General features: G+C 35.3%; 1 protein-coding gene across 1 annotated transcript in view; it reads left to right on the top strand.

The window, feature by feature from the left end:
- RGS7 (regulator of G protein signaling 7) overlaps window positions 1-27,800 on the top strand; it is a 198,649-nt gene that overhangs the window by 80,933 nt on the left and 89,916 nt on the right. The window contains exon 3 of the mRNA XM_040057722.2: window positions 18,678-18,774. Within this exon, the coding sequence (XP_039913656.1) occupies window positions 18,678-18,774 (97 nt within the window). The remainder of the gene's footprint in view (window positions 1-18,677; window positions 18,775-27,800) is intronic.

Here is a 27,800-nt window from a genome sequence, read left to right as displayed (position 1 = left end):
TTATGCTCCTTTATTTTTTATTTTTAAGGATTGTCTCTTTAATAATTTGGAATATAAGGAGCTTGTGGAGTGGTTCAGCTGTGACATAAAGTGAGTGGCAACAATGTCTTCGTACAGTTATAAAAAGACCTGAATTAGCACAAAGGCAATGGAAAACTTCTAGCTCGAGACCTGAACTGAAATGATGATCTCCTGAGAGGGTTCATTACCAGTACTAGTCAGTTCTTTGTACTTAGGAAGAGAGCAAACCCTCCATTAATAGTAATAAAAAAGAAATCACCAGAAGTTTTTGATGCTATTTTTTTCTGGCAATTTTTTCACTCTCATTCTGAAGTGGTACATCTTGCAGTATATGCACTCCATAGTGTTCATTAGCTGGGTCATCATCTGTCAGTAATAGATTTTTGGTTTTTTCAGGCATCTAAAAGAAACTGCGGAAATCAATGTACGTAACTCCAAAATCATAAATAATTGAGTTGGAACAGAGCTCAACCGTCTGTCTACCAGTAGCTGTCTTAATTTCAAGATATTGCTTGGAAGATATTTCTGTGTAGTTTACAAACAAATTATTGTATTTGATTTGAGGATGTCAGTTATAGTCTCTACCTGAAAAATCAATGACATAGGGGATACTTACTATGTGGGGGCCTGGCAATGTCACAGTTTGAATTCTGGAGGGCAGAGAAGAGTTCTGTTTGCTGTCACTTCGGATGAAAAGGGCTGAGACCTTAGCTGAATTCAAGGATGTGTTACCAACAGCTAGAAAGCAAATAGGGCAATGAGAGTTTGAAAGGAAAGAAGAGTAGGTTACATTTGGAAAAGCAGAGAGGCACAGAGAGGAAAAGAAATAGCTGAAGTTGATAATCAGAGACATAGTGGCATACTTTTAAATGGAATTATTGAGAAGACAAGCTGTAAATATTGGAATTGAATTGCATTTTACAATTGAAAAAAAAAAAAAAAAATCCTGCATGTGTCTAATAATAGCTGTGAAACCTTGAATCAAAAATTTGGAAGAATTGCTATATGATCATCTCATTTAACCTCCTATCTGATCAAGAATTCCTGTATTGCTATCGCTCTTAGTTCAATTACATTTAATTGATTAAAAGAGTTTATGAACAAAAATTAAATCCAAAGAGAAATTTGCATGCTATTAGGTGAGAGGCTCTGTTGATGAGTACAAAAGAATTTATGAATTTTATAAGCCCTAAACTGCCTTGGGAATAATTATTTATTATTATAAAGAAATAAAAAGGAATTCCATGATAATATGTGCTACCGTACAAACAAACCATTTTTAGTGGGTTTTAGTTTATTCTTTGCACAGTTATTTAACAATATCACTTGATCATACAGCTTACCTAATAAACTGCATCGAGCCTCAAAATAAGAAGATTTTTTAAACTGATAAGCTACAAGTATAATATATGCATAAAAACCAATTACAACATACGTAAAAAAAGTAAACCTTTCAAAGCCAGGACAAACAGAAGACTTGAGCAGTATTCTACTCAAGGATGTATAGACAAAAGCTTCACTATCTTTCAACTTAAGCAACAGTAAAGAAAGTCTGGAGTTGTCAGAAAGTAATAAAATATGAGTAATGTAGGTAGAGTTTATAGAAATCTAAAATCAATTTCAAATTGAGTCGTCCCACCCCCCCCCCCCCCTTTTTTTTTTTTTTAATGCATGTGTGACATTTCTGTGTATGACTAGAGAGAAGATTATTGAATCAAAAAGTCTTTTTGGTCCCTGAGCTGTTGAGGCTGATGTTAAAGATACCTCTTGTCAGGTAGGAGTGGAAGAATGATGAAAAATATAAAAAGGAAGATGTTTTCTACATTTTATTTTATTCCATATCTTTTAAATTATGGCAGACCTTTTTTGAATTGAAGTTGCTTGTATCAGTCTTTGCAGTCCATGTGCCTTAGGCCCAAAAATCAGTTTGCTTCAATACATGGGATGGTTGCAAGTACTAACAGACACCACAAGAAGGGAAAGAGGTTTGACTTCCTTATAGTCTCGTGAAGCATGGATTAAATGTATTGCTTTTTCTGTATTTTTTTTTTTTACAACTTTTATCAAGTAACTAACAGTAGAGATGTATTGTCCATTGTAGGTGAGTGTGAGTGAGTTATTCCCCCACTTGGGGTGATACATGGAGCACAGACCTAATCCTGAGCTGAAAAAAGCTGCGAGTCTGGTTATGTCAGGTTCTTGCCTTTGTGTCCATGTGGGGAGCTGCTTTTTACTGCAGAGCACAAGTAGGGCATGCTTGTGTTTGGGTGGCGAATTTTGCCTAGGTACATTCTCTTTCTTCAGTGACTTATATATAAAATACATATATCATTTCTCCATAAAAGGTTACTCTGAGGAAAGAGGAAGTGTATGTTGTGAAGTGATCAGGCTTGGTCATTGCTGCCAAGATTGCCCCCAACCACTTTTTTCTTGAGAGGTTGCCCTTCTCAGATTGTCGATCATCTCTCAAGTTACCATCAGTGACCTCCAAAAAACTCCTGGGAACAACCAAGATGTCCAGCTCCTCCTTCTTGTTTCTCTTGCTGTTTGTGTTGGTGTACAGGCACTTCAGAGAGGCACCGTGTGCTGATTTCCTAGGAAAGGCAAGAGGGTTTTCCCCACCATGCTGTCCTGTAGGCACATCCTTCCTTAGGTGGACATGCTCAGCTGAGGTGGGCTCATTTTAGTCCTGTGGTACTGATTAGGAGGACTCTTGTGTCTGATAAACCCCAGACAGCTTTTGCTTGCCCATCTGCTCCAGCACTTCCTCAATTGATTGTTGATCATCCTTTTGCACCCCTGTTGGTCTTAGTTTATAGCAAAGATGCTTTGGCCGCATTTAGTCAGAAATAACTTAACTATACTGCTGTGGTAGAGAAAGTATGGATTTGAAACAAAATGTACTGTTTAAGAAATTTTTCAACATTAGTAATATAAAATAGAATTACTGGATAAAGACTTAAATAATACATTTAAAAATTAATAGTATTACTTAAAATAGGTTTTGAAGATGAATGGTTTAGTTCTCAAAGATTTTGATGGGATGGGGAAAGGATGAACATATGATAAAGTTCATAGATCTAAATATTGAAAACATGTTTTTATGTCTGTGCACTATGTGTCATCATGCACAGCTATGTAGGTTCTCTTTAAAAAGTGTTTCTATTTTTTGGGGGGATTAATTTCAGTATTACTTGATTTCATCATAAAACTACTACCTCATTTTCTTTCTTCTTCCATGTATGAGCTGTGTTTCAGTTGTATGCACAAAAGACACGATGTATATAACACTCTGTCATGCATCATCCTAGCTGAGCCATTAAATGGTTACTAAGCCTCTCAAAAGCAGTCACACTCTGCCAAAATTTTTGCAGTGAAATTTTGAAGATACCAAGGATGAGAAAACATGACCTGAATTTGAATAATGTGTTTAAAATAGTATAGTGTTATGCATCTTTAATAACTGCAATTGAGGTTCTTGCAACAGCACTGAAAGCTGTGCTTTGCTCCCAGTATAGGTAACAAAGATCATTTAAATTTTACGAACTCTCATGTGGTGCAGAAGCTGGAGTAACCATCTATTTTATTTGTTTAAATTGAAGTTTTGTCTCACAAATTATTTATATACTCATTTCTTTCTTTGCCTTAAACATTTTACCTAATATAATTTAATTTTTTTAGTTTGTGTGTCATGCAAAATATTAATTCTCTCATACTCATTTTTTTTGCCTTTCATTGATCAGTAGAATCACAAAAGGGCTCTTTAGGATGATCTAGTTACGCTCCCCTGCCATGGACATGGATACCTTTCGCTAGATCAAAAACCTGTTGATGTCTTTCACATTTGTCCTCTACCTATTAGATGATCTTGATTCTTCCTTTTTCAGTGCAGATGTTTAACCTGTTTCTTCAGGGACCACATTCCATAACTTCATTTGTTCTTTTCCATATTTCACTTTTTCATCACTACATCTTCTCTAGGTATAAATACTAATTATTTTTGTATAGTCAGAAGAGGGAATAATACTGTAGTTTTTACTTCTGCAAGTTCAATTTTAAAAATCTACAGAGGCTAAATATTTTAAATGCTGTTAAGTTTGTAATCAATGTAACAAAACTACTGTGTATGTTTTGATTATATGAGCCTTGCTGTAATGTCTGAAGTTCTAAAATAAACTTCATGTTAATCACTTACTAATTATATTAATCTGATTTCTAGTGCCAGAGTCATGGATTTGACAGCATCCTAGATGACATTAAGAGGCCATTAGTGAGGCTAAGAACTAATTATTGTTTTATGTATGTGTTTGGCAAGGATGCAAGAGAAAAGGCAGCCAAAGCAGTTTGGTACTCAAAGCAGCCCTCGGGGTCCTGCACTGTCCCAGTTGCCTCCATGTGAACTGCAGAGGGACTGAGGTGGGGCCATCCTGGTGCTGGACCCTCACTCAGGCTTTGGGGCAAAGCCAGAGGGAGCTCAGCCCTGTGTTTCAAATGAATGTCAAGATGGATTTCAGCAGATTTCAGAGTGAAGAAGACTTATTTTGGATATGAGTGGGGTGTTCTGGTGCAGTAGTCTTGTAGAATTATTCGTTTGCCAGCAACAAAATTCAGTAGTTAAAAACTAGGGCAATTACCGCATGTTTTTTCTATATTTTGGCACTTGGCTTATCTTTTAATTTCTGTGTCTCTGAGGGCTATCACAGGATATGCACTGTGCTGCTTTTGAGCTTTGAGTAAAAAATTACAGTTTTATGGTCTGGTTTGGAGTATGTAGTCCTCGGAATAACTTGGACCCTAAAATAAAGTCTAGATTCCACACTTTGCTGTGCATGGAAGAAATTTTGATTCACACTTTCCAGTTGATTGGTACAACTCCTTTAGATGTTTTAGAGCACACAGCAGGGATGGTCTCACAGGATAATAAGCCTATCTGACATCATAAAAAAAGGAAATAAAGTTATGGTTATAACTGCCTCCTTTTTGGGTCAAATTGGTCTCATAATTATTCCTAATGAACTTTCCGTGTCTGGGGATTCTTGCATGTATTTTATTTAGAAAGTACAGTTAAATGTGCAAGTGATTACTGTGTGGATTCATAAATATAACAGAAATTTTAGAATTTTAAGTCTATGGTTTGGTAAGAAATCTAAAACCAGCACAATATTCCAGTATCTCCAAGAAAGCCCTTTTGCATCAAATTTTTTTAAGACGTGGCCGCAGCTACTTTGGTATGGGGAATAGACTACTGCTTAGGAATGAATGTCAACATTTCAGTGACATTATAGAACTAATTCCTAAAGTTAAGCTAAGGTTTAAGTTCACTTCTGGAAGTTTAAGAATGTTGCCAAGGACAAAAACGACTCAGAGTGGCACCTGTTCTCCTCTATACTGCGTTTTAAGCCCAGATGGAAATTAGGCACTGTGTAGCCTCTTGCTCAACCCACATCTCTCTGCCCCTTCATCATGGTGGAATCAGGAGGAGAATCAAAGTAAAACTTTAGGTTGACATAAGAAGAGTTTATTAATTGAAAATAAAGTAAAATACAGCAATAATGGTGAATTATAATAATATTTATAATAAAAAGGGAAAAACTATGCACAATGTAATTGGTCATCACCTGCTGACTGATGCCAGACCCCCCCTTCCTGAACCCAGATGGTCCAGATTTCTGGATAACTCCACCAGGAGTTATCCAGCAGGCATGACGTTCTATGGTGTGGAATATCCCTTTGGTCAGTTTGGGCCACATGTCCCAACTGTACTCCCCCCCAGTTATTTTATAGACCTCCTCACTGGCAAGGCTCAAAACAAGAAAAAAGTCTTTGACTTGGGATAAACATGACTTAGCAAAAACCTGAAGTATCAGCGTGTTTTCAACACCATTCTCATTCTGAATCCAAAACACAGCACTGTAATCACTACTGAGAAGGAATTAACTCTACCTAGCTGAAACCAGGATACTGATGCAGAACTCGGCAATTCAGTTTTCAGTAGGCTGCAAGGTATACGGAGCGTATTAATATGTTCACGACTGCTCCTGAACAGAGTATCATGAATGTCCTGATATCAGACTATCTGTACTGGATATGTAGCATTCAGAGATTAAATATTTTTATTGTTTTTACCCATTTATACTACCTTAGAAGTCACTGCTGTCTGCAGTCTAATCTCAGCAGATTTACTCAGAACTTACAGTCTCCATCCTCTTTGGTCAGCATGTTTTTATATTAACTCTCAACTTTCAACAGTAGTTCTTATGATAACATCTATAAAATATTTGAGATAGTACTAGAAGTGCCATGGTCATTCTCTAGTGGAGACTGTTTTAGAGCGAGGAATGATTAAAATGTTCTGTCCGTGTTTGTCAGAATTAGTCATTTCTGTCATAACAATTAGATTTAGGGTCTTTGGTGTGATAAGATTTCCCTAGACACCACCTTTATTTGATCTGTAAATGAAGATTTCTTTTACAATAGGGTTTAAGAGTACAGTGCTGTTGCTTAAGGGAACTATTCTGTATGCAGTATTTTGGGAGGTCTTGCCAAGTGTTATGAGACAGTGAATATTTTTGTAACTTAATTTTTCAGTATTAGACTTCAAAGATCCTAGCTAATTCTCTTTAAGTAGGATTATGTATGAAGAAATAAATCCTGGTAAGGGTGTGTATGATGACCATAAACTAAAATGCAAATCTACACAGTTTCAAAGGAGATGAAAAGATAATGAATATGGATCCTTCCTTTGCCCTCCTGGTGATCCCCTCCTCTTTTTCTGCTTTGTCTAACATGTAAATGTTTCAGTGTACAAGTTATTCCTTATGTTTCTCTTGCAACATCGTGTACATGTCTCTTGCAACAGGATGTGATAAGGTAATGACAGAACAAAGGCATACAATAAACAAATATGTATCCAAACATTCTCCTACAGAATAATGAACTTCTCAGATAAGTTTAACATATTAAATGCCTTCAAGACATCAACATCCAAGATGTTAAGTTAGTTGTAAGGAGGGACCATACAGAAATACAGTTTTGTGGTTTTGTGTAAGGAATGCAACATCTTTAATTTAATTTCTGGAACTTTATAAATAGTTAAGCTTTTGATAGAAAAGGAGGATGTGCTGTGACAGTCATGAAGTACTTAATATGTAGAAGCCCAATGCCTAGTGATGCTAATATTTATTCCCAAAATATCAAAGGAAATGCCCTCACTGACTACAGTAGACTTTGATTCATGTCTCTGAGAAGATATAGGGTGGGAAAAAAATGTCAGGACTCTGCAGCTTTCTGGAACAGAAAGAAAGTCCAGTCTGTTTTAAAATCTGTATGCTCTAATTTTATCTACCATTACAGTGCTCCAGCAGATGAAAACCTATAGTTCTTTTGATTTTTTTTTTAATTTTAATTCACTCAAATCCATTTAAATTTTTTCGTTCTGAAGTTACGGTGTGTGATCTTAATAGTGTTCTAGTCTCATTGCATACATACAGTAGTATGTGAATACCAAAACTTGCTTATAACAAAAGAACATCTCCTTTCCCAACCGTGTATCGGACAGAATAAAGAAATGGGTTTTAGCCATTATTCACAATTCTCAGAGCTCACGTATTTCAAATCTGCTAATGACTGCTGCTCTACTTTCTTTTCTGGCACAAATATGTTTTGACAGTAAAAACATAGAATGTTTCTAATCAAAAGGAAAATGACTGCAAAGGAAAATAAAATGTAGATACTGTAAATGTCAAAGTATGAGTAAGTTGGACAAGTACAGAACATCCAGACCTGATTTGCTTTAAAGTGTCTAAATCATTAGAATTCAAAAGCTCTTGTGTTTTGGTGGCAAGATAGCTTTTTCTGCTTTCTTTATTCCAAAAGAAATTAAAATACTGTTGTTTTTTCTGGGAAAATATAACATGAATTCTTAAGGCAAATTCATGTTTTTAAAAACAGAAAAATTAAATAAGTCAAAGGCACATAGTCCATTTTAAATTTCCTTAACTCCTTCAGTCCAAGTCCAGTGGAGAGCTAGAGCTGATGCAATTGCTGCATACAACTGAAAGGAAAAATCATAGAATGTGTTCTTCTTTTCCCGATTATGCTGCAACCACTGAAAATAAAAGTTAGGAGATGTCACATTGGAATAGGGTCCTATTTCACAAAGCACCGGAACATACACACTCATTGCGGTGTCACCCACTGTCTTTTGATATGTCAGTTCACTGGTTTTTAATGAGTTAGGTATTTAGTTGCTTCTATTTTCTTAGAAAATTTCAACCTTAATGTTCACAAACTGTTTAAATGCTTTGATAAATAAGCCTTTACTGAAATTTCTCCCAAATCATTACATGGCAGAGGATCCTTGCGACAATACAGCTATTTAGACCAGGATTGAGAAAAAAATGAGATGAAGTCAAGATGTCTTGGCTTGTGTGTTTGTAAGGTGACAGCCGTACAATGGAATTAGGTGTGGACTGATATTACTGCTCTTTAGCAGTGATTTCTCTTAAACAAACTCCTGTGAAAGCCTACTTTGATCAGAGAGTATGGCTAACATATCTTTCATTTGTAAATAAGGAACTTTCATTTCTGTTTTGCCCATTCACTGTGTAGAATCAAAATTCTGGCTAACTCTCTTCTTCCAAATAACTCCTAAAGGAAACAATGGGCTACATTGTGTTAATCAAGTTATTTTCTATGACTTTAGTAATTCTTAGAAGAATGCCAGGATTGGGAATGGCATTACATTTCCACTGTTATAGTCAAATAAGGTTTAAAATTTGTCTTAGAGTCTGGCTGATACAGTTAGAATCCTATACAGAATAACTCTGGAGATGCTGAGAAATGATAAATAAAATAGTGGCAGTTTTGTCATTCTTTGCAAAATACCATTCCTTATTTGAATTACATTTTATGATTTTGTTTTATAGGAAATATTCACATTTTGTTTCGGTGTTTTTCCACGGTCAGATTAAAATACATTTTAAGACTGTGAAAAACAATGCAGAACATACCATTTATTTCCACATAAATTCATTCATTCTTAAATATTTTTTAAATGCATGTAGAACTAATTTTTTATTACTCCTTTCTGAATAAGAAGACCTATGACCTATTTTTCTTAAATCTTCTAATGTTTTGATTGATGAAAAGCTTGACTAATTTCTGTAGTCAATAAGAGATGAGAAAATTTGCTTGACATGTCGAAATGCATAATTTTTGTCACTGAAGGTCAGGCTAATATTTGTATCCATTGCTTGTTTTACATAAAGCTATAGTTTGCACTACAGTTCCTGAATTGCTACTAGCAAGACCTACATAAAATAATTTTGCTTTTTAGCATGAAAATTAATACTTAGAGTATGTGTGAACTTTTCAAGAGGAATAAAAAATGATCAGGCCTGGAACTTCTGCTGGCTCGAAGGGGAGATGATGATAAGACTTTTAACAAGGAGTGAAAACCTACTGGTGGTATTGGAATGCTGGTAGCTAAACTTTTATGGAAAAAAAGTTCCATATGGTTCATTTATTTCAATACTCTTCTTGATTTTTTTTTAATTGCATAGGATTTGTACCATGATTGTGCTTTATTTGGACTTTATCCATTAATTATCTGTACTGTCTGCTTTGCAGATCAATAGTTCAGTATTTTGTTTGTTTTCATTTCTTTTACGTTGTTTTTTAAGTGAAAATGGATGAATTCAACATGCTTTAAGAACTGATATAGCCAGAACATCCACAGCTGTCTATTTTCTATCTATTCAGATTAGGTAAGAATAAAATATTTGTTTTCAAGTAAGTTGTGTAACAGAGGGTGAACAGACTCCTGTGAAACCAGTCCATCTGTCATATAATGCTACATTACTGTATTACATCAGCAGCATATTTTTTAAAATGCCAAACAGAATTGATACTGAAAGCTTTCCATACTGTAATACACTTAAGAACTCATTCTTTTACAAGAACATGATTTAAAAGTCACTTGTAAAAATTTATTTTGATGGTAGCAGTTTTACTTCTGTATTTAATGGAGTTTAATGACTCAGAGAAATTTCAAGGACCAAGAGACTATAAATGAAGTTTTTATATAGTAATTCTCTTCTCTAGGTGCTGAAATATTAACAGAAGATGAGCTTGCCCCCTTCAGTCTTCCCTCAACACAGGGCAGAGACCAATGCAGAAATTACCAAAATACTTATCATTGTTTTCCCTAAAATGTTATTTCTGTCAATATAATTTCAAACATTTCTTCTAATTACTTTTTTGCTCCTCACTATCTGAAAGATAATGATATTGTACATTTTAAGAAAGGTTTTATCCTTGGTCAACAGTAGCTGCTTCTAAAATGATCTGCTGCTGTGATATGGCTTTGTAATATTTGGGATCATCTGACAAGCAAGGAAAAGAGATTCCAACCAGACAAATTTAGTTTTAAAACCATTAGTAACAGATGACATAAGAAAGATGTACCATTTTAGGGGAAATAAAAAATCTGTTTTTTCAGACTTTGGATTAAGTGGCAATATTTTGGAGTAAATGTAAGTGTTCTCCAGAGGAATATAACATTTTGTAAGGTGGATGAATATATCATAACTCTGTTGTAGCTAATATTTTTGTGACTGCTTTTTGAGAAGGCAAAATGTGCTATTAGCTACAATTCACTTTCATGTCTGAGTTACCTGTGTATAAGCTCACTTATTTTTTTATTTTCCATCTCCTACAAAAATGTCTGCATCTGTTTTCTCCTTTTAAATCCCAGCCTGCATACAGACTAGAATCTGTGTGGTTTTTTTGGTTGTTGTTGTTTTGGGTTTTGTTTTGTTTTGTTTTGTTTTTTCTGTTGAATTTTGACATTTTACTTTTCTTATTTTTTAGAAAAAAAAATCAAACATTTTGACCACTTTTGTGATATTTTTTAGGAAGGCCCATTTGGGATGTCAGAGATCAGGTTTCCACTGAACTTCTCTGTTCCTGAAATGTACAGGGGGCTTCATTTTTGGTGTCAGTACCATCAGTCTACAAATTATCTGTACAACCCAGGAAACAGCTTGGCTTTGAAAGACTGTATTTTTAAAAAAATCATATTTTGCCTAAGAAATACTAATTCTACCTCTGGTACCACAGTCTAGAAGCTCAAATCTTGGCCTGATAGATTAATAAAAATATTTATAGGTTTAGCTGCTTTAATATATATATATATATTATTCTGAATGAAGTCTTTTTGCAGAAATCTCTCTATTAATAAAAACAGTCTTTCACCAAGGACTCCTTCATCAAGTTGTGTTTTCTTCTGAAGTGTCCATAGTGATGCTTCTCTTTCCTCTATCATTCCAACTAAAGTTTTATACCTGTAATGGAAATAATTATTTCGCTGAAAGCAGAAATGCAATTTCCAAAATAATCATTGACTTAGGTGGTTTTGAAATTCCACCATCTGGATATGTTTTTTAACTCCTTTGGGTAAGCTTTCTCTGGTTTTGTTGTACAACAATAGCATTCAAGGTTTGAGAAATGTGTATTTTTAATTAATTCTCATTAATAGTCTTTAAGTTCCAAGAAAAAACAGGTAAATATAACGAAATGCTTTTCTTTATTTACCTGAAATTTAAACATGAGAACCATGTAGTTAAAACCAGTAATTTTTGCATTAGTTCATAGTCTTTTATATTTTCTGTATCTGATTCTGACATTAACTAAATATAGAAAAAAAAAGGCTTCTTAGCTAGGAAAGGCCAGAATAAAAATAAATTATGAAGTATTAATACTATAAAACAATTTTGCAAGTGGTTATTTTAAAAAAAGCCTTTTTTCTTGCTTAAAATATTTTTTTTGTTGTTTGAAATTGTATTTTCAGGAGGGCAAGGGAGCTGGAATTGCCAACTGCCTGATTTTTCATGGAGTTTAGTATGGTATTTTCCATAACCTTTTCTTGATTTCAAAGCTGAATCAGTATGATATATTCCTCCAAAGTTATATGATCTTTCTGTCTTGCCAGTTGAGTTGTTTTTAGCAACTACTTCAGTCTGCTCTTCACAGTCCAGCTATATAGCATTGCTATACATTCAATGAACTGGGTGCATGTCTTATACATCCAGATGTAAGATTCTTAGGTGAGATAAAAATTTAATTGGAAAAAGTGAGAGTAATAGCCCTTGCAGTGTTATAGGTTTGTTGACAGTGTTCTGACACGCTGAGTTCTCAAAAAAATTGCAGTGATAGAAGCAAACTCGTACTATTTGTCTCAATTAGAATGAAGAATAATTTTTGGTGGGGTGTGGGGGGTGGAAAAACACTTAAGAAAGTGTTTTCAGATCAACTTATCCAAATAAGAGTGAGAAATAGCTGTAGAATGATGTAAGAAACAGAAAGTTACCAGGAGATCTGTTTACCCAGTGTGTGAAGCCAAGAAAAGAGTGGTGCATCAAACCATGAGCTCAAGACTAGCTGTCCTTAGGAGAAAAGGTAGTTACTTATTGGCGTAAATTACTACCTACAGAAAGTACTATATGGTATCTTTGAGATTTTCCGTTCAATTTTGTACAGTTTGATGGGGATTACCCTTTATTCAATCTTTACCTAGGGATCAGTGCCAACTTTAGCTTCCAAACAGGCCACATGATTACAGGCTAATGACAGGAGCTCAAAGTATGCTTTTAAGTTGTCCTGCTGTTGACAAGTATAATAGGTATCCAAAAGGCGCAAGAACTACTTGTATGGTTTGTACTAAACTACAAGAAACTTTTAAATTAAATGCTAGTTTTGATGAGTCAGCATTTTAGTTACATGAACAAGACAAGATCCAAGATCATGCTGAAAATTATCATTCAAGTCCACAGTTTTAAATTAGCAAAGTGTGCAGAGCCTATCTTATTGATGCAAGTTCAGTGATGAACATACAGGGTTGATAGTAAGGAGAAGCGCAGTGGGACTGTTCAGTTAATTACGCCTCAAAAATAATTGCACAGAACTGGCATCAATTTTCATATAAATTCAAAATAGCCTTAATTATTCTTAAATGACAGAGCTTTGCCCTTACATTTAATATAAGCACTGGCTTAGATACGTAGTACAACTCTTGTTTTACAACCAGTCTGAAACATTACCTGTTTGTCGAATCTGAAACAGTATGGATGATTAGGGAAAATAAATTTGAATCTTAATTAGAAATTCACATTGACAAATGAAGCCATAAGAGTAACGACAAATAATGAATCAATACAGACCTTTGTGCTACATGTGAAGCCAGAACATCTTTTGCTTTCCACAGGTATTCTGTTTAGGGACAGAGTATGAACTATTTGCTCCCACCAGTGTCTTCATATACAGAAGGAAAGAAACAGGAGGCAGAGATGCCAGCATTATAGATACATGTAGAAAATAAGGCTCTTCAAACTATCTCCAATGCAGCTTTTTAATATGGTAGGAAGCTTTTTTGTTGGTTTGTTGTTTGATTTTATGATGTCAAATAATTATTTCAGCAAATAGGTGCTCTGAAAGGAATGAGACCAGTCATTCTTGTATTTTTTTAATTAAATTATTCTATAATTTAATGTTCATCACAGAGTACCTAGGGCTGTTTCCTGTATTGGTAGACCAGAGATGCAATATTGGTGTTTTAGAAGAACTCCTGACTGACTGCTTTTATATCAGCAAGCTGAGAGAGTTTGTATATGACTGTCATTAACAGTTTGGTTAGTCTTGCATGTTTCAAGCTATGTTTCAGCACTGTATTTAAGTCAAAAATCTAAATGTACTTTTCTGAACTTCTGAATGTTTTAAACTTGGTTTTCATATCAAGTGGGAATAAGGAATTGAAATAACCCAATTCTGCATTAAATGGAAAATGCTAAAATCTTTGACAACAAAGATACTAAACCATCTCTTTTTTTTACACATTTTATTTAGAAAAAGAGTTGTCAGCATCCTTAAACTGAGATTGATTATTTTACTTTGGTGACTTTGCCTCATACACTGGTAAACTGAAGGTCTCCCATTAACCTTCTATCTCTGCCTCCAAGGTTATTTCTTACTGATTTGATCTGGCAATCAGTTTGCCTGTAACTGTGCTTGTCAGTGAAGCAGTCAGAAGAAAAGTGGCCCTTACGTTGTAAGGAACCTTGTATCTGCCTCCTACCCTGCAAGTTTTGTCCAGCCCATGTTGCTTGATGTACATCTCTGCACAGGGGACAGGCTGGGGAAAACTTCCTGCAGCCTTCTGGCCAACTGCACTAGTGACCTGTAAACACTCTGTAAAGTGTTAAAGTAGAGAGGGGAGAAAATGTCTAAATTAACCTGTTGCGTACTGTAAGAAATTCTTACAGTATTATGTATTACAAAATATTATGCTGTGACTCTTTGTGCTTTTTAACAAGTTTGGATGAAGTTTGTAGCTAGTTCCACTGGGCTATTTCACCCTTGCATTTGTGTAAAAGGAAAAACAAATAGCAAAATAAAGGAAGCTGTAATGTGGGTGGACCCCAGTACACTCAACATAAGAGCAGTCCCTGTTCTGATGTATGATAGCTGAGTACAAAATAGTGCTTATTTCATTTTGGTAGTCCTGACTATAGTCTTAATTCCCTGGCACTGAACTGATTTTTTTAAGGGACAGAAATCAAATTAAGACGTGTATGCCTAAGTAGGCCAAGGCTTCAAGTTCTTATCATGTATCTCCTGAACTACCTTAGTACCAGATGAATTACTTTTTCTAGTATCCTTGTATCGAATGATCATCTTTATGTGGAATTGATTTAGGCCCAGTTTTAATGGAAGAAAAAACCTCTTGTCCTGCACTACAAATGTTTTGTTTTTCCCTGTTGTTGTGTTTGAATTAATGAAAAAAAGAAAACCCGTACCAAAACCAGTTCTTAAGATGCAGTGATGCTGAATTACGGTTCAAGTTGATTTTTTTTGCAAGATGTGCAGATGATCAACAATGAAATTCTTATTTAAATTTTGAAGTTTAAAGAACAGGGTTTCCCCCCACAAATCACAAACCGTATGGCACAGTGGCACTGAGGGACCATAAAAATCCTCTTCTTAGGATCTGTATTCCTTTCACCTAGCTGTAAGTGGCTAAAGGATACTGCCTCTGGTGTGTTGGCAAGATCTCCACTGGTTCTGCCCCTGGGGTAAGTTGGGCATGCCTGCCTGCCTAGCTCCCAGTGTGTCTGGGGCAGAGTCAATTGTCGTTGTTCAATGGCTCCTGTATCCTGTAGCCCTTCTATTACAGGATAGTTATCTGCTTTCTTTTTGCTTTAGAGGAGATGCATTGTCACTGTTGTCATAGAGGTAGGCTTTGAAATAGGTTTCACAGAGTCTTTACGTGTCAAGATGAAGGCTGCAAATTACCTTCACAAGGAGACAAATGAAGTTTTAAATATTAATATTGTAAGTTTTTTTCTGAGTTGCTTATGCATCAGAAATTTAGTGAGTTTTTGCTGGGATTAGAATTACCTCACTGGTAAAGAAATGTCACATTTTTTGAAGAAAACGTTTATTCAGAAAGCCTTCTGTTGGATCTGTGCTGCACTGAAACATCTTTCTGACTATACTTCACAAGTTAATGATGTATAATGATGACTGAAAAGCTAAAAGATATGCTTGTTCAGCTTCCTCTTCTTGAGCATATTAACCTTCATTTGCACAGTGATCAGGAGGCTAATTATTTGTGGGTTTGTTTGAGTTACTTAAGAATATTTAGGGTTAAAAAGGATCCCACTGCAAGATGAGGGCCAGACAGGTCAAGTCAGGTAAGAGCACATGGATAGAAAAAAGTCCAGTTCTGAGGTGAAATGAAGAAGCTTCTATTTAATTTTTGAACATTGGGTCAGGTGACTAAGAAACAAACAATGGAACATCAGGAAGGAAAATTATCAGGCAGCAGCATGTGTTTCCCAGATTCGGCTTCTTCAGCAAAATTAGATTAAGATTTTCTTTCATCATTCTAATTAAACTGTTCTGCCCTTTTCATTGTCTTAGGTCATTGTTGATGAATGACAGAGAAGTGCCTTGACTGCTGTTTCCCAAATATAATTAAGTTTGATGGTTTTCAGTGGAAGAGGTTATATATTTGCTGAATTTAAAGCAGCCGAAACAGAAACAGCAACTGCATATTGTGAAAGTTAAACTGTGTACCTGCATATGTTGGGCTGGATAGGTTTGAATCTTTAATTTAATTTTTTTTTCCTTTTAAATTTCCCTTCATTTTCTAGAGTTCTTATGTTTAAGATTTAAGATAACCACAAACCACAAGTAACTTCTTAGATTTCTATGGAAGAGGTCAACTGTACCTAATTAGTGGACTGCTGTTGCGTTGTGTGTTCAGAACATTCCTGCTCACTTAGGAGGTAATCTCTGCTCACTGAGTTATCCAGGCCATTCCCAATAATGCTGTCTGGAGTGTGAGCTGCCTTTTGCACAGGCAGAATTCACGCCCAACGCAGAACAATAATATGAGCTTGATATAAAGGGGAAGGTGTAATTTTGTGGTGCAGATATCCTAGAGTTCACTTTGCTAATCAAAACCAGAGGACTCTCCCAGAGCTTCAGTCTCTCTCAGAGTTAGATTTTATGCTGTTTATATTCAATTCTGTCCATGAAGAAATTTTAGGAAAGCATATGTAAATGTCTGTTAACAATTTGTTCCATGTACTCACAAAAGGCTGACTACTGACAGCACTGGGCATTTAACATTTGCAGTCACGTGTTCTTGGGCAAGCAGTAACTGCATCTCGCTACCTGTAATACTGTGTTTGAGAAGTGTGGCCTGTGTTTGTAGTAATCCTTATTATACTGCCAATATACCTTCAGCATGTTGCCTTATGTACAAACTGTCTTCTATGCTTTGTCCTAGTGTAACATATGTTATTCACTCCGCGGTTCTGGAAATATTCTCACAAGCTTATTCGGCAGGTGTAGAATTTATCACCAAATATGACCAGCAAAAATACTGACTTGAATTTGAGTAAATTCTTATTCACTTAAGGGCAAAATAAGACAATTTACCAACTGAAGTTGATACAAACCTTCAGTTACTGTGCAGATAAAAAATGCAGGGACAAAGGTAATTTCGCAGATAATGGTTGACAAGCATAGATATGCTTCAGAATTTCTTCAGAAATCTATTAATAGCCTTTTTTATTTAAATAATTAAATTCTGTGTCAGATGAATATTTGTACTTTTCTTCTGTTACATTTTGCACGTTGCTTAGTTCTGAGCAATAGCCTGAGTTTTTCACACTTTGCTAACAATATCTACTTCTTGTGTTCAGCTTTTGATTTGGACAATGACACTGGATTTGTATTCCTTAGGTTGTTAATATGTGATCTATAAATACATGGAACATGGGAACATCCAGGAACTCTATGTATAAATAACTTTTTCTTGAGCAGCTAAGCTAAATGATTTTGTTTCCTTTTTTATTTTGTTATGGATATTCTTTTTCCTAAGTACACCACTGGTGACCCCAAATGCTGTTCCCTTTCCTGGCTCTGTATAGCTCCCTTATTGGGCCAGTTAATGCATGGCTGCACCCAGTGCTGGTTTGCTAATTGCTAATGTGGGATATCTGACTTTAGGGGGAAAAGGGACATGACAGAATTTCATCTGTTATTCTACTTCCACAACACAGCCCAGCCACAAACTTTTAATGAAGTTTTATTAGGGGTACAGAAGTGACATACAAACATTTTTTTTAAACCTTGACTAATAAAAGAGTATAAAATGCCCTGTCACACAGAGTTTTTCATAGGGTCACAGAGATTTTCATATGGAGCATGTTGGGGATTGAAGTAAAAAGAGAGAATAGTTGTAATTAATTTCATCATAGTTTTGTTGAACATTTTGAGTAGTTAGGTATTCAAAGAAAGAAAGGTTGAAATTATCAAATATGTAAACTTCAATTATGAAATGGGAAGAAAGAAAAACTGGCATTGTAAGCCAGTGACTCTACTTAAATATTGTTTGTTTTCCAGTGCAAGGGTTCTCCGGTCGTACTTCATAGGAAAGTGAGCCTTTGAGTTGGGCACAATTTATAAAATGTAGCCTAAATTAGCCTAAAAATTGAATTGCAAAACTGAGCTAATGTAAAAAATATATACATAAGATAATCAGAAATTTGATTTAAAATATTTTTATATCTACTCCATTATTACCTACAAAGAAATCTGATGTTTCTGGCTCTGCTGTCTCCAGGAATGCAAAATTACATGCTGCATTTTTTTTACAAGAAAAGGAGATTTTTTCTTTGAACTTAAAAGCTCTGTTTTGTTTTGAGCATTCTATTTGAGAACTGTATCAGTCCCTTAAAAGCCTGTATGTGTCTGTTCTGCTTTCATGTGTGGTACAATGTCATTAAAACAATTACACATGACGTTTAATATCCAACAATGGATTTTTAACAAGTTCTTTTAGGTATTTTAACTAAATTGTTCTGCATTGCTGTTTCTCTCAAGAGTCCCTGAATACATTGTGTTTTTTACTGGTTTTCAGGAATAAACTACTTGCAGTTTTAGCCATTGCAATAAAATTATGGAATATAAATTAAAGAATGAAATAGAAAGAAGGGACCTTTCATTCTGAGAGATTGATCTACAATTTCTTGGAGATTAATTTTGGGAAATAATTCTGGATTCTTTTTTTTTTTTTCTCTATTCAGATGGAAGATGTCATAGCCCGCATGCAAGATGAGAAAAATGGGATTCCTATTCGTACAGTGAAAAGTTTTCTTTCCAAGATTCCCAGTGTCTTTTCTGGTAAGAGTCAAAGTGAATTCCGTACTGTTTTAAAGTTTTCACTCTGCCTTATGTAAAGGGATGGTCTAGTGGGAAACACTTTTAAATAAGTACTCTTGAGAATTCACAGTCATCTGTTCTGGAGGAGACAATCTTTGTCCTTTGAACAGTTTAATTAGAGCAGTTTTTGATGTTTCTCTCAGATTGGAGTGGGTTTACACAGAGATGTTTTTGTCCTGAAAATTAGGTGAAGGGAATACTGATTTTTCTACAAAAAGTTAATTATCTCAAAATTACAATATTTCTATGGTATGTCAGGTTTGGGTTTTAGCCAGCTTCCATAGCAAGTATGAATGTAGTGAACTGGCCAGTACATGAGGATAAGAAATTTCTTAGCAGCAGAACAAAAGTGAAATCATCACCACACTACAGCTGATGCTGATTAGGGGCTGTGACACTTATTACAGCGTTTGTGGTCTGCTTCTGTAGCTTGGTGCCTGTGCTTGAGAAACTAAGGCTGAGATATCTGTGGTGACTTGCAAGACAGCTGTAAACTTTATAGCTGGTCCAGGACAGTACAGTCATAGGCACAAAAATCTGTCTATTTATTAATTAATTAGCATATATTTATTCTGTTGTTTACATAATTTTATGACAATTTATGCACTAATGTATGTGGATATATACTCCAGTGAGTACTGAGTTCCTTTGAAATAGATGCCATTGCTTAACTTAATTTTTCCATAATCTGTAAGAGTGTATCCTTATACAGAAAGTATTTATACAAGTTTCTACTGTCCAGAATACCAAGAAGAATTCTATATTTTAATTTTTAACCTTTGCAGGATTTTTGCTAGTGAATAGTCCTATCATAAAGAAGGATAGAGTCTTAAGAGTGAGCAAAACTTCTTCCTGATTTTAGAATATAGATTCTAGAAACTTGCACAAAAACTAATTCATATTAATTGTTAATCTCTGCCTTAACTTGTGTACTGTGTGCTTCAAAATAGACTGACCAAACTGTTTTTGTTTTTCTTTTTTCCTCCTGGAATAGACATCATACTTTTAAAGGTTGAGTTAGAATATATATGCAGTTATACATAGCAGTTATTGATGCTAACTTTTCTATCAATACATTAACTTTATTAGCTTCAGAGAGAAATAAAAAATCATAGGATAGTTCATTCTACCCCTCCACTCCCCCCCCCCCCCTTTCTGATTTTCTCTCTCAAATACCAAGGAGTACGAGTAACTTTGGCTACACATGACTAAAACTCCCACCAGAACAGCATAACTGTCATTTTAGTTCAATTAATCTAATTTCTTGTCAGTTCTCTCTCCTGAATGGAATCTGAAAGCTTCTAGTCAATGTCCTAAGTCACTAATTTCATTCAATGTGCTAGGAGCTTATGTATATGTTGCAAACCAATATCAGCTTGAACTCAAAACTGTTGATTGCTAGGAAACTTGGGAATATTGTATAAGGATCATGAAGACAATAATGCAAATATATTTAACAAAAAATTCTTGTACTGTTAATACCCACAAAAACATCAAAGTAGATGCTCTTCAGTTAAAATATGTGTATTTATATGCTCATACATTTTTATATATATGTGTGTGTGTCTGTGCATATAAGGTGTCTTGGACAGAGAGGTCCATCCCTCCTGGATTATGCCCCATAAATACTGGAGCTTTTTTTTTTTTTTTTAATGGGGTGAAGCAAAACAATTAAGTCTACTACAGTGAAATCATGTTCCTGCAAGCATTTAGGAAAGACTCTACAAGCCTTTTAAACAACTTGTGAAAGCTAAGGATGTCCCCATAAATTGTCTGTAGGAATAGGGTCTTATGTGATATAGTTTTAGTTATGTTTTTATATACATTTTTAATGTACTTTTATTTCATTGTATTGCTTCTAAAAACAGCAAGTGAGAAACTAGTTGAAAGAGAAGTGACTTTTTATTGCTGAATTACTGACCATCTCTAAGGTTGACTGCATTAGCAAAATCAGCCTGAGGAGTGGTATTTGAATTTAACAGAATGTTGTGATGGTAATAAATAGGATGATGTAATCATAATATCTCATTTACTGGAATGTTTTCACAAGTGAAATATCAACAGAGAGAAACATTTGAAATACAGATATTTCCCTATACACTATACAGATTTTTGTGCTTTGGAAAAATATGATCCTAAATTAAAGATTATTAAACTTTCTGAAATTTTGAAAATATGAGGAATCATTTTGCTTTATCTTACATATATTCCATACAGTCATAGAGACAAAATAAAAATTTGAAACTTTTAAGGCTCTAATGAAAAAAGTACGCAGGAGATTTGCTCCTTCTATGTGATTATGCATTTTGATGAACAAAAGAAGGACTTATTGTTGTCTTCATGCATTTGAAATGTTTTGGAGGAGTGAAGAAGCGAATGTACATCTTGCTGGTCAGCAATAGTAATTGCATGCAGGTTGTCACGTGCATTCTTTATTGAGAAGATTAGAGTATTAGGAATAAAGAGGAGATGATTTTCCTGGTCCTTGGTTCATCTTTAGACCTGGAAATGGATAAAAAAACCCCCTTTCTTGAAATTATGAATTTAGGGAGTCTGACCTATGAATCACAGAGATTAGAATGAGCTCTAAAATATAATTTTTATTTTTGCTAAGGAGGGATATAAGAAAATGCCAAAGCTTTGCTGTTCACTTTGAAGCAGAAAGAATCATTTAGAATTTACTGACAAAGCAACAGTTGAGGGTATGTTTGGGAAGTCTTTGAGGTGGTGTGGGTGGATTAGCTAGTGCTGAAAGCTTCATAAGCTAATCAGAACATGAATATTTCATTAAGGAGATGTAGTGATGTGGTCATTATGGAATATCAGTGTGATCCTTCATAGGACTTTAAAGTGTGCAATACTTGGGTGAGCTTGGTGATGAATAAAACCCATGGAGAATGTGCCAGTTGAGTGGTGTGTAAACTTGAGGGTGGAACATGAGAATTTTTATTGACGGAGCAGGGAGAACTATGAGAAACGTAAGTTCAGTTCAAGAACACACACAGAGGGAGAATAAAAACTTTTCAAGAAAATCATGCTCATGCTAGTTGTTACTGGGTTTTTCTGATGCATGGCTCAGTGATTTTGGAATGTAGTCACAGCTTGAACTAACAAAAATAGGAGAAAGATATCAGTAGAAAGGTGTGTTTTTAACATTTCCAGTGTTAAAGAGAAAATGAAAAAATTAATTTAGCTTTCACTGGAAAATATGATCCATGTGAAGTCTTCAGTTTTTTCTCATTTCTGTAGATGAAGCTGATATAGTATCTTTTCCATATAAACATTGTGTTTTCCCATTTTTTAGAAAGATTATTGCCACCAACTCTAAATGTTTTTCCTGATCTCAGAAAATGTTTATTTCTCTTATACCTGGAAAATCATGAAAACAGTGAGATACATTTGCATTTTGCTTAGCAAATGTATTAATAGAATGATTAATTACCAGTAACGGTATGCTTGGTAAAAAATTTAAATAATTTATGTGTTTGAAGATAGAAAAATTCCAACTTAAAAGCAGACTGGCAGTCTCAGTAGCCTGGACAGATGTAGTGAGAGACTTCAGAGGAAAGCAGTGTTAAAACAGCTCATCATCCTCACAAATCACAGGTGGGTGAGTCCAAGAAATGAGTCACAGGGGCTACCTGCAACAGTATTGCTTGTTACAGAGAGCCAGGCAGCAAAAACTTAAGAGCAGTACAGTGAGAATTGGATGACTCAGGGGACTAATAACAGGAAAGAGTTTCATCTGTCAGTAGTTTTGATCTTTTCCAAGTGAGTGCTGAGTTGTTAAACTCTGATGACTTCTCAGTGCTGCATGTGAAATTACTTCATTGGTTTATCCACTTCACCACTGGAGATTACCAATGTGAAACACAAAATTAAATAGAAAGCTCTACCGCTTAGTTTGACAAGAAGCAAAAGCCACAAGGCATAACACCTCGATCATCTGCTTTTGGAGCAAAGTAATCTTGCATTATAGGTAAATAAAAGGATTTTGGAATTTCTATTTTTGAGAGATCTTCCAGAGTAAATTGGCCATTTTGGAGAATCTGGGATTCCCATCTCTGAAGTCTTGAATTTTATAGACCTTTTTTTTAACTTCAGTGCCTCCCATGCTGGGTTGATGAGAGGTTCCTTCTTTCTTGTTCCATCCATTTCTTAATCTCTCTTTTCTTGCACTGTCCTAAAGTGTAATTTAATGGTAGAATCATTGCTGATTTCTTTATGCCAAGTGAGCCTCTTGTTTTTTGCAAACCAAGCCTTCAGTATTAAAACTGAAAGCTCACTGCCTTGATGAGGTTCCACTCTTAGTGAAATGCTTTGATGAGAACTTGCTGTCAGTTCATGAAGGACCGAAGCTGGATCATTCCCTGTCCTGTGCTCTCTTAGATGTGCAGACTGGAGCAGAGACTTGCCATCTTTACAGTTTCACTTTTCAAAGCAGAATTTTAAGAACAAAAAGTTAATAAACATCTATTCCCAAATAAATGGTTTGTAGTTTGCAGTATCTTGCATTTATCATTTTGTCAGTGATTAATTTGCATTCAGATATTCATGATCTTTCGGGAGTGGATATTTTTTGTTCATGATTTTTAGAGTCATGAGTAGAGGAGAAGTGGAGCCATAAGATTGGACATACAGTCATTTCCAAGTATTGAAATAATTAAGTGATTAATGAGTGATGATATGTATGCTTTACAGAAAACCAAAGTGAATATTTGAGTGCCGTCTTCATTCCTTCACCTCCTGTTTCTGTTTCCTTGCTTGTCTTGGCCTTGTGACTGGGATGGTAACTAAGGGAGATCTTAAGCAGCCTAAAACTTGAGAGAACTTTTGTATCTTATGGAAAATCAGATCTGTGACAGCTTTGCTGGGGGAAAGTGCAGAATGAACAAGCTGTGGTGGGCTGGGATCAAATAAGATGAATGCTCTACAGGAAGAAATTAAGAACTTTTTCTACTATCTTTAAGAAGAGAATCATAAAATTGTTTGGGTTGGAAGAGATCTTAAAGATTATCTAGTTCCAGTCTCCCTGCTATGGGCAGGGCTACCAGCCACTAGATCCAGTTGCCTAAGGCCCCATCTAGCCTGACTTTGAGCCCTTCCAGGGATGGGGCAGCCACAACTTATCTGGTGAGCCTATTCCTAGATCATTGTGCTCTCCATTTTCATTTTAAGGAATGTGTTAATATCAGACCTTTATTAAATTACTGTAGGAATAAAAGGATTTTCAAAATGTGAAGTTATTTTAAACAGAACAAGTACAAATTTAAAGGTTGTTACTTCTTCCTAACGAAACAAAAAATTTTATTCTTATGCTTACTTTTCAATTCAGTGGCAATTGCCATTGGGAGCATTAGTAAAAAGAAGGAAATAAAGTGAAAAAAGTCCAAGGCAATTTTCCAAAATTGTCCTAGGAAACTGAAATATACATTGAGAAAGTCTTTTAATGTAATCTGTGTGCAAAACAATCATCATAAATTTTTGTTCCCTTAAAATATAAAAAGAATATTTTCACAGACATTTGCAAAAGAAATAGGTATAGAAGTCCTGCAATGATGGAAAAAAACCCACCAACTTTAGTAGCTATTCACTTGATGTGAGATGGAAAATTGCCAGGAACATTCATCTTTGAGGTTCGTCCACATGAAATGCACAGCTTGAATTAGATGATCTTGTTTCCCAATACATGCTGGCTCCCAAACTCCTGTTTCCAGAGAATTAGCTCTGGGCCTTGCTGATCAGCAATAGAATTTTTTTGCTACCATTTCCTACTATGTTGTGTTGTAATGAAAATACTTCCCTCCCTTTGCTGTGCCTTCTTACTAATCTCCTTGTGTGTAAGATTTTGCCACTGTTTTAGGTGGAACAGGATTGCAGATTTGGAGTGTGAGAAGTTTTTAAGAGGAGTATGGGAAAACCTACTGCATTCAGCAAAACCAAGAATGTACCTGGTTTGCCACCCTTGACACTCCGTCTCTGGACTCTGGATGTGCAACATTCATGAAAAATGTGGAGTGAAAGGGGAGCCCTGAATCAGCCTCACATAAATCTGAAATTATCAGGAATTCCTGACAATCTATCACAGCTTCAATTTCAGTAGTGTGCCATTTTTTTCTGGCACACTATTATTAATTATTAACACTGGTTAATGTTTGTGTTTTGCTGCTTTTCCATTGGCAACAGTGAATAGTACTTTGAGAGAGCAGAGAAAATAGCCCCATCCAACACATACATACAAACATAAGTATTACACATATTTATGCTGTTTGTATCTGCCCATGGTGGCAGTGCATAATATATCAGCTTAAAAGAAACCCTCTTAAGCTGATACAAGCAGCATCTCTAGTAGTGATAGCTTAACTAAAATCTGTTATGTGCACAAAGACCTGTAGGAAGAAAAGACTAGATTATGTCTAAAGAAGAGTGACTGTACAGAAATATATCCAGGAGTTCTGTGAAAATGATTTTCTTTCCTTAGTATCTCTTGGAAATTTCTTAAAAAGAAATCTTACTGATGCTGTATAGCAGTGATTAGAACTAGTGGACTAAGTATCAGTGAGAATTTGTTGGGGATGTGTATTTTAAGTAATTGTTTTAATTAGGAAACAGAACAAAGTAAACTATTTAATTCCACCAGTTTAAGAGGTACTTCTATGACTGCAAATGACTACTTCTATGACTTCTATGACTGTTTAAATCACATTGGAAATCTTACAGAGCAATTTGAGGGAGGCAGAAGAGAAGTACTTTCTAGGAAGAAAGGGTTGGTACTGTGTCACATCACTAATTTCTGAGACAGGAGGGAAATCTGCAGCGCATGTTAAGAATGGGGAGAGGAAGTGTGTAGCTGAAGACAAACAAAGTCTCATCATGAAGTCCTTTTTCAGCATTAGTAATGTTGCCACAATGTGAAATCTGTTTCAAGGTACTGGATACTATTTCAGAAATGAACTACCACTTGGACAAAGGAAAAGAAAACCAATTTGATTCCTCTAACATCAGAACCCTTGAGTACCAAAAAGTATCTATTGTCTTGCCAAAAATCAAAACTTGGCAATGGTACATGGGATTTGTAAATGACAATTTGTAGAGTGCCATATTCTGAATTGCAGTGTACTTCTAAAGCTGGGAATATGTGTCAGCATATGTCCTGAATATATTGTCAATTAGGATGGAATAAAATAGTTACAGGGAAATTCTGCATGCAATGCTGCAGTTAAGCAGGTACTGTAATTGTTTTACAAACAGAGACAATAATTATTGGTGCAATTATATGTTGGAGTACATGCTGAAAAATATTTAATTTTTAGATTTATGTGGCATTGTATCCTGTTGTTCAGTGGCATGTTTTTTGGTTATGTGATGATTATTAACTATAATTTAGCAAGCAGTGTAGACATGTGATAAGCATTTCTGGTACAGGCACAAATAATATATTATTTACAGGCATCCTGATAGATGTAATATGCTGTAAACAAATTTTCTTTTCTTTTTAGGATGATACATATGTGTCTGGAATTGTAGTCCCCTTTCCCTCTTAAATGTTGTCTAACATTGACTCCTTTTGTGGCTTTTCAAGCAACATAATTTCTTTCTACTTCAGTTTTACTTTTTAATAGATAATTTTCTATCTCGTTAAATCTATTGTTTCAAAGTAATTTGAAATATTTAAATGAACTTTATGCAAAAAGAAAGTGGTTCTGTATTTGCAGTTTTCAATCTTCCATTTTTACAGGCACATACATACAGTTGGTCAGCAGTTAAAATAATCGAACTAAGTAAAATCATTCCCTGGAGAATATGCCCCTTAAGCAAGTAATCAAGTTAGCGGGGTTTACAAGATTACTTGTGATTTAGCTCCTAATTCTGTTGGTTCCAGCTATGAGGAAAAAAACACGGCCATTGCACTTTCATGAGAAGATTGCAGACTTGTCTTTGCAAAAGAAAACGACAAATAAATTGTAGTAATTGTAATTGTAATTGTTTATATTTCTGTTGTTGCTGAAGTTATTTTTAGGCTAGTTTTGAATGGTACTGAAGAAGTTCTGATGCTATTTTCTGTCATCTGCATTCCTGAAAAAAAGTAACAGACATTAAATTAGAAAGTCACCCTCATGGGAAGTAAAGGTAATTTCATGAAGCCTACTGTGACTGACAATCTATCACTGTGCAAATAAAGGGTCCATTGATAGTAATCAATTTTCTACAAATCGTCAAAATAATTTTAAATGGAATTATGGTATCAAGAACAATTTGTTAACAGGAAATAAGAGTGCTCAAATGTGTGATGAGCGTGGCTTGCAATGCTCTACACATTTGACAAAGCCTATTATACTCCTGAGCTTCATAATAAAGGTCAATAATTGAGTTTGCTGTTTAAAAACCTACTTTCTACCCTATGTAGTTGGAGAGCAAGCCTTGATGTTACAAAACCAGCATGTAAGCTGGCTGTAGCAGTTACCATGTTTTCTCTTAGCCCAAACCCCCTGCACTAAGACTAAGCACTCCCTGCGGCCAGAGGATGTTGGCAGCTTTGGAAACACAAAGCCCGGCGTTCCTGCTGTGTGCCATGCCACACAGCATCTGTGGCTTTTTGCCTTAAGGATGGAAGACCTCAGTGGGATATTCTTGGTTTACTTGTTTCCTCTTCTAGGGAAGATGACTGGAGTAGGTGCTGCTTCTCTGTACAGCTCTCTGCAGCAAAGGTTAGACCACAGCGGGAAACAGGCAGAGCTGTTGCAGTGATTGTCAGGAAGTCAGAAGGAGCAAGCTGGTGAGTTTGGTGTCTGAAGAACAGAGCAGGAAGCCAGGAATCTTCCAGAATCCAGGTAGATGGCACAAAAGAATGACTTGGTAGGAAGGAGGACACAGTCCTTACCGAGACTTGGCTAGTCTCGGAAGCCAAACTAATTAGAAAGCATTGAAAATATTAAACAAACAAACAAACAAACAAACCCACAGGGAATTAGTCTTAAACTCCCCTC

The sequence above is a fragment of the Hirundo rustica genome, chromosome 3 (genome assembly GCF_015227805.2).
Source record: "Hirundo rustica isolate bHirRus1 chromosome 3, bHirRus1.pri.v3, whole genome shotgun sequence".
NCBI lineage: Eukaryota > Metazoa > Chordata > Aves > Passeriformes > Hirundinidae > Hirundo > Hirundo rustica.
The sequence above is the reverse complement of the archived record's forward strand: the minus strand, read 5'-3'. Positions and strand labels throughout refer to the sequence as shown.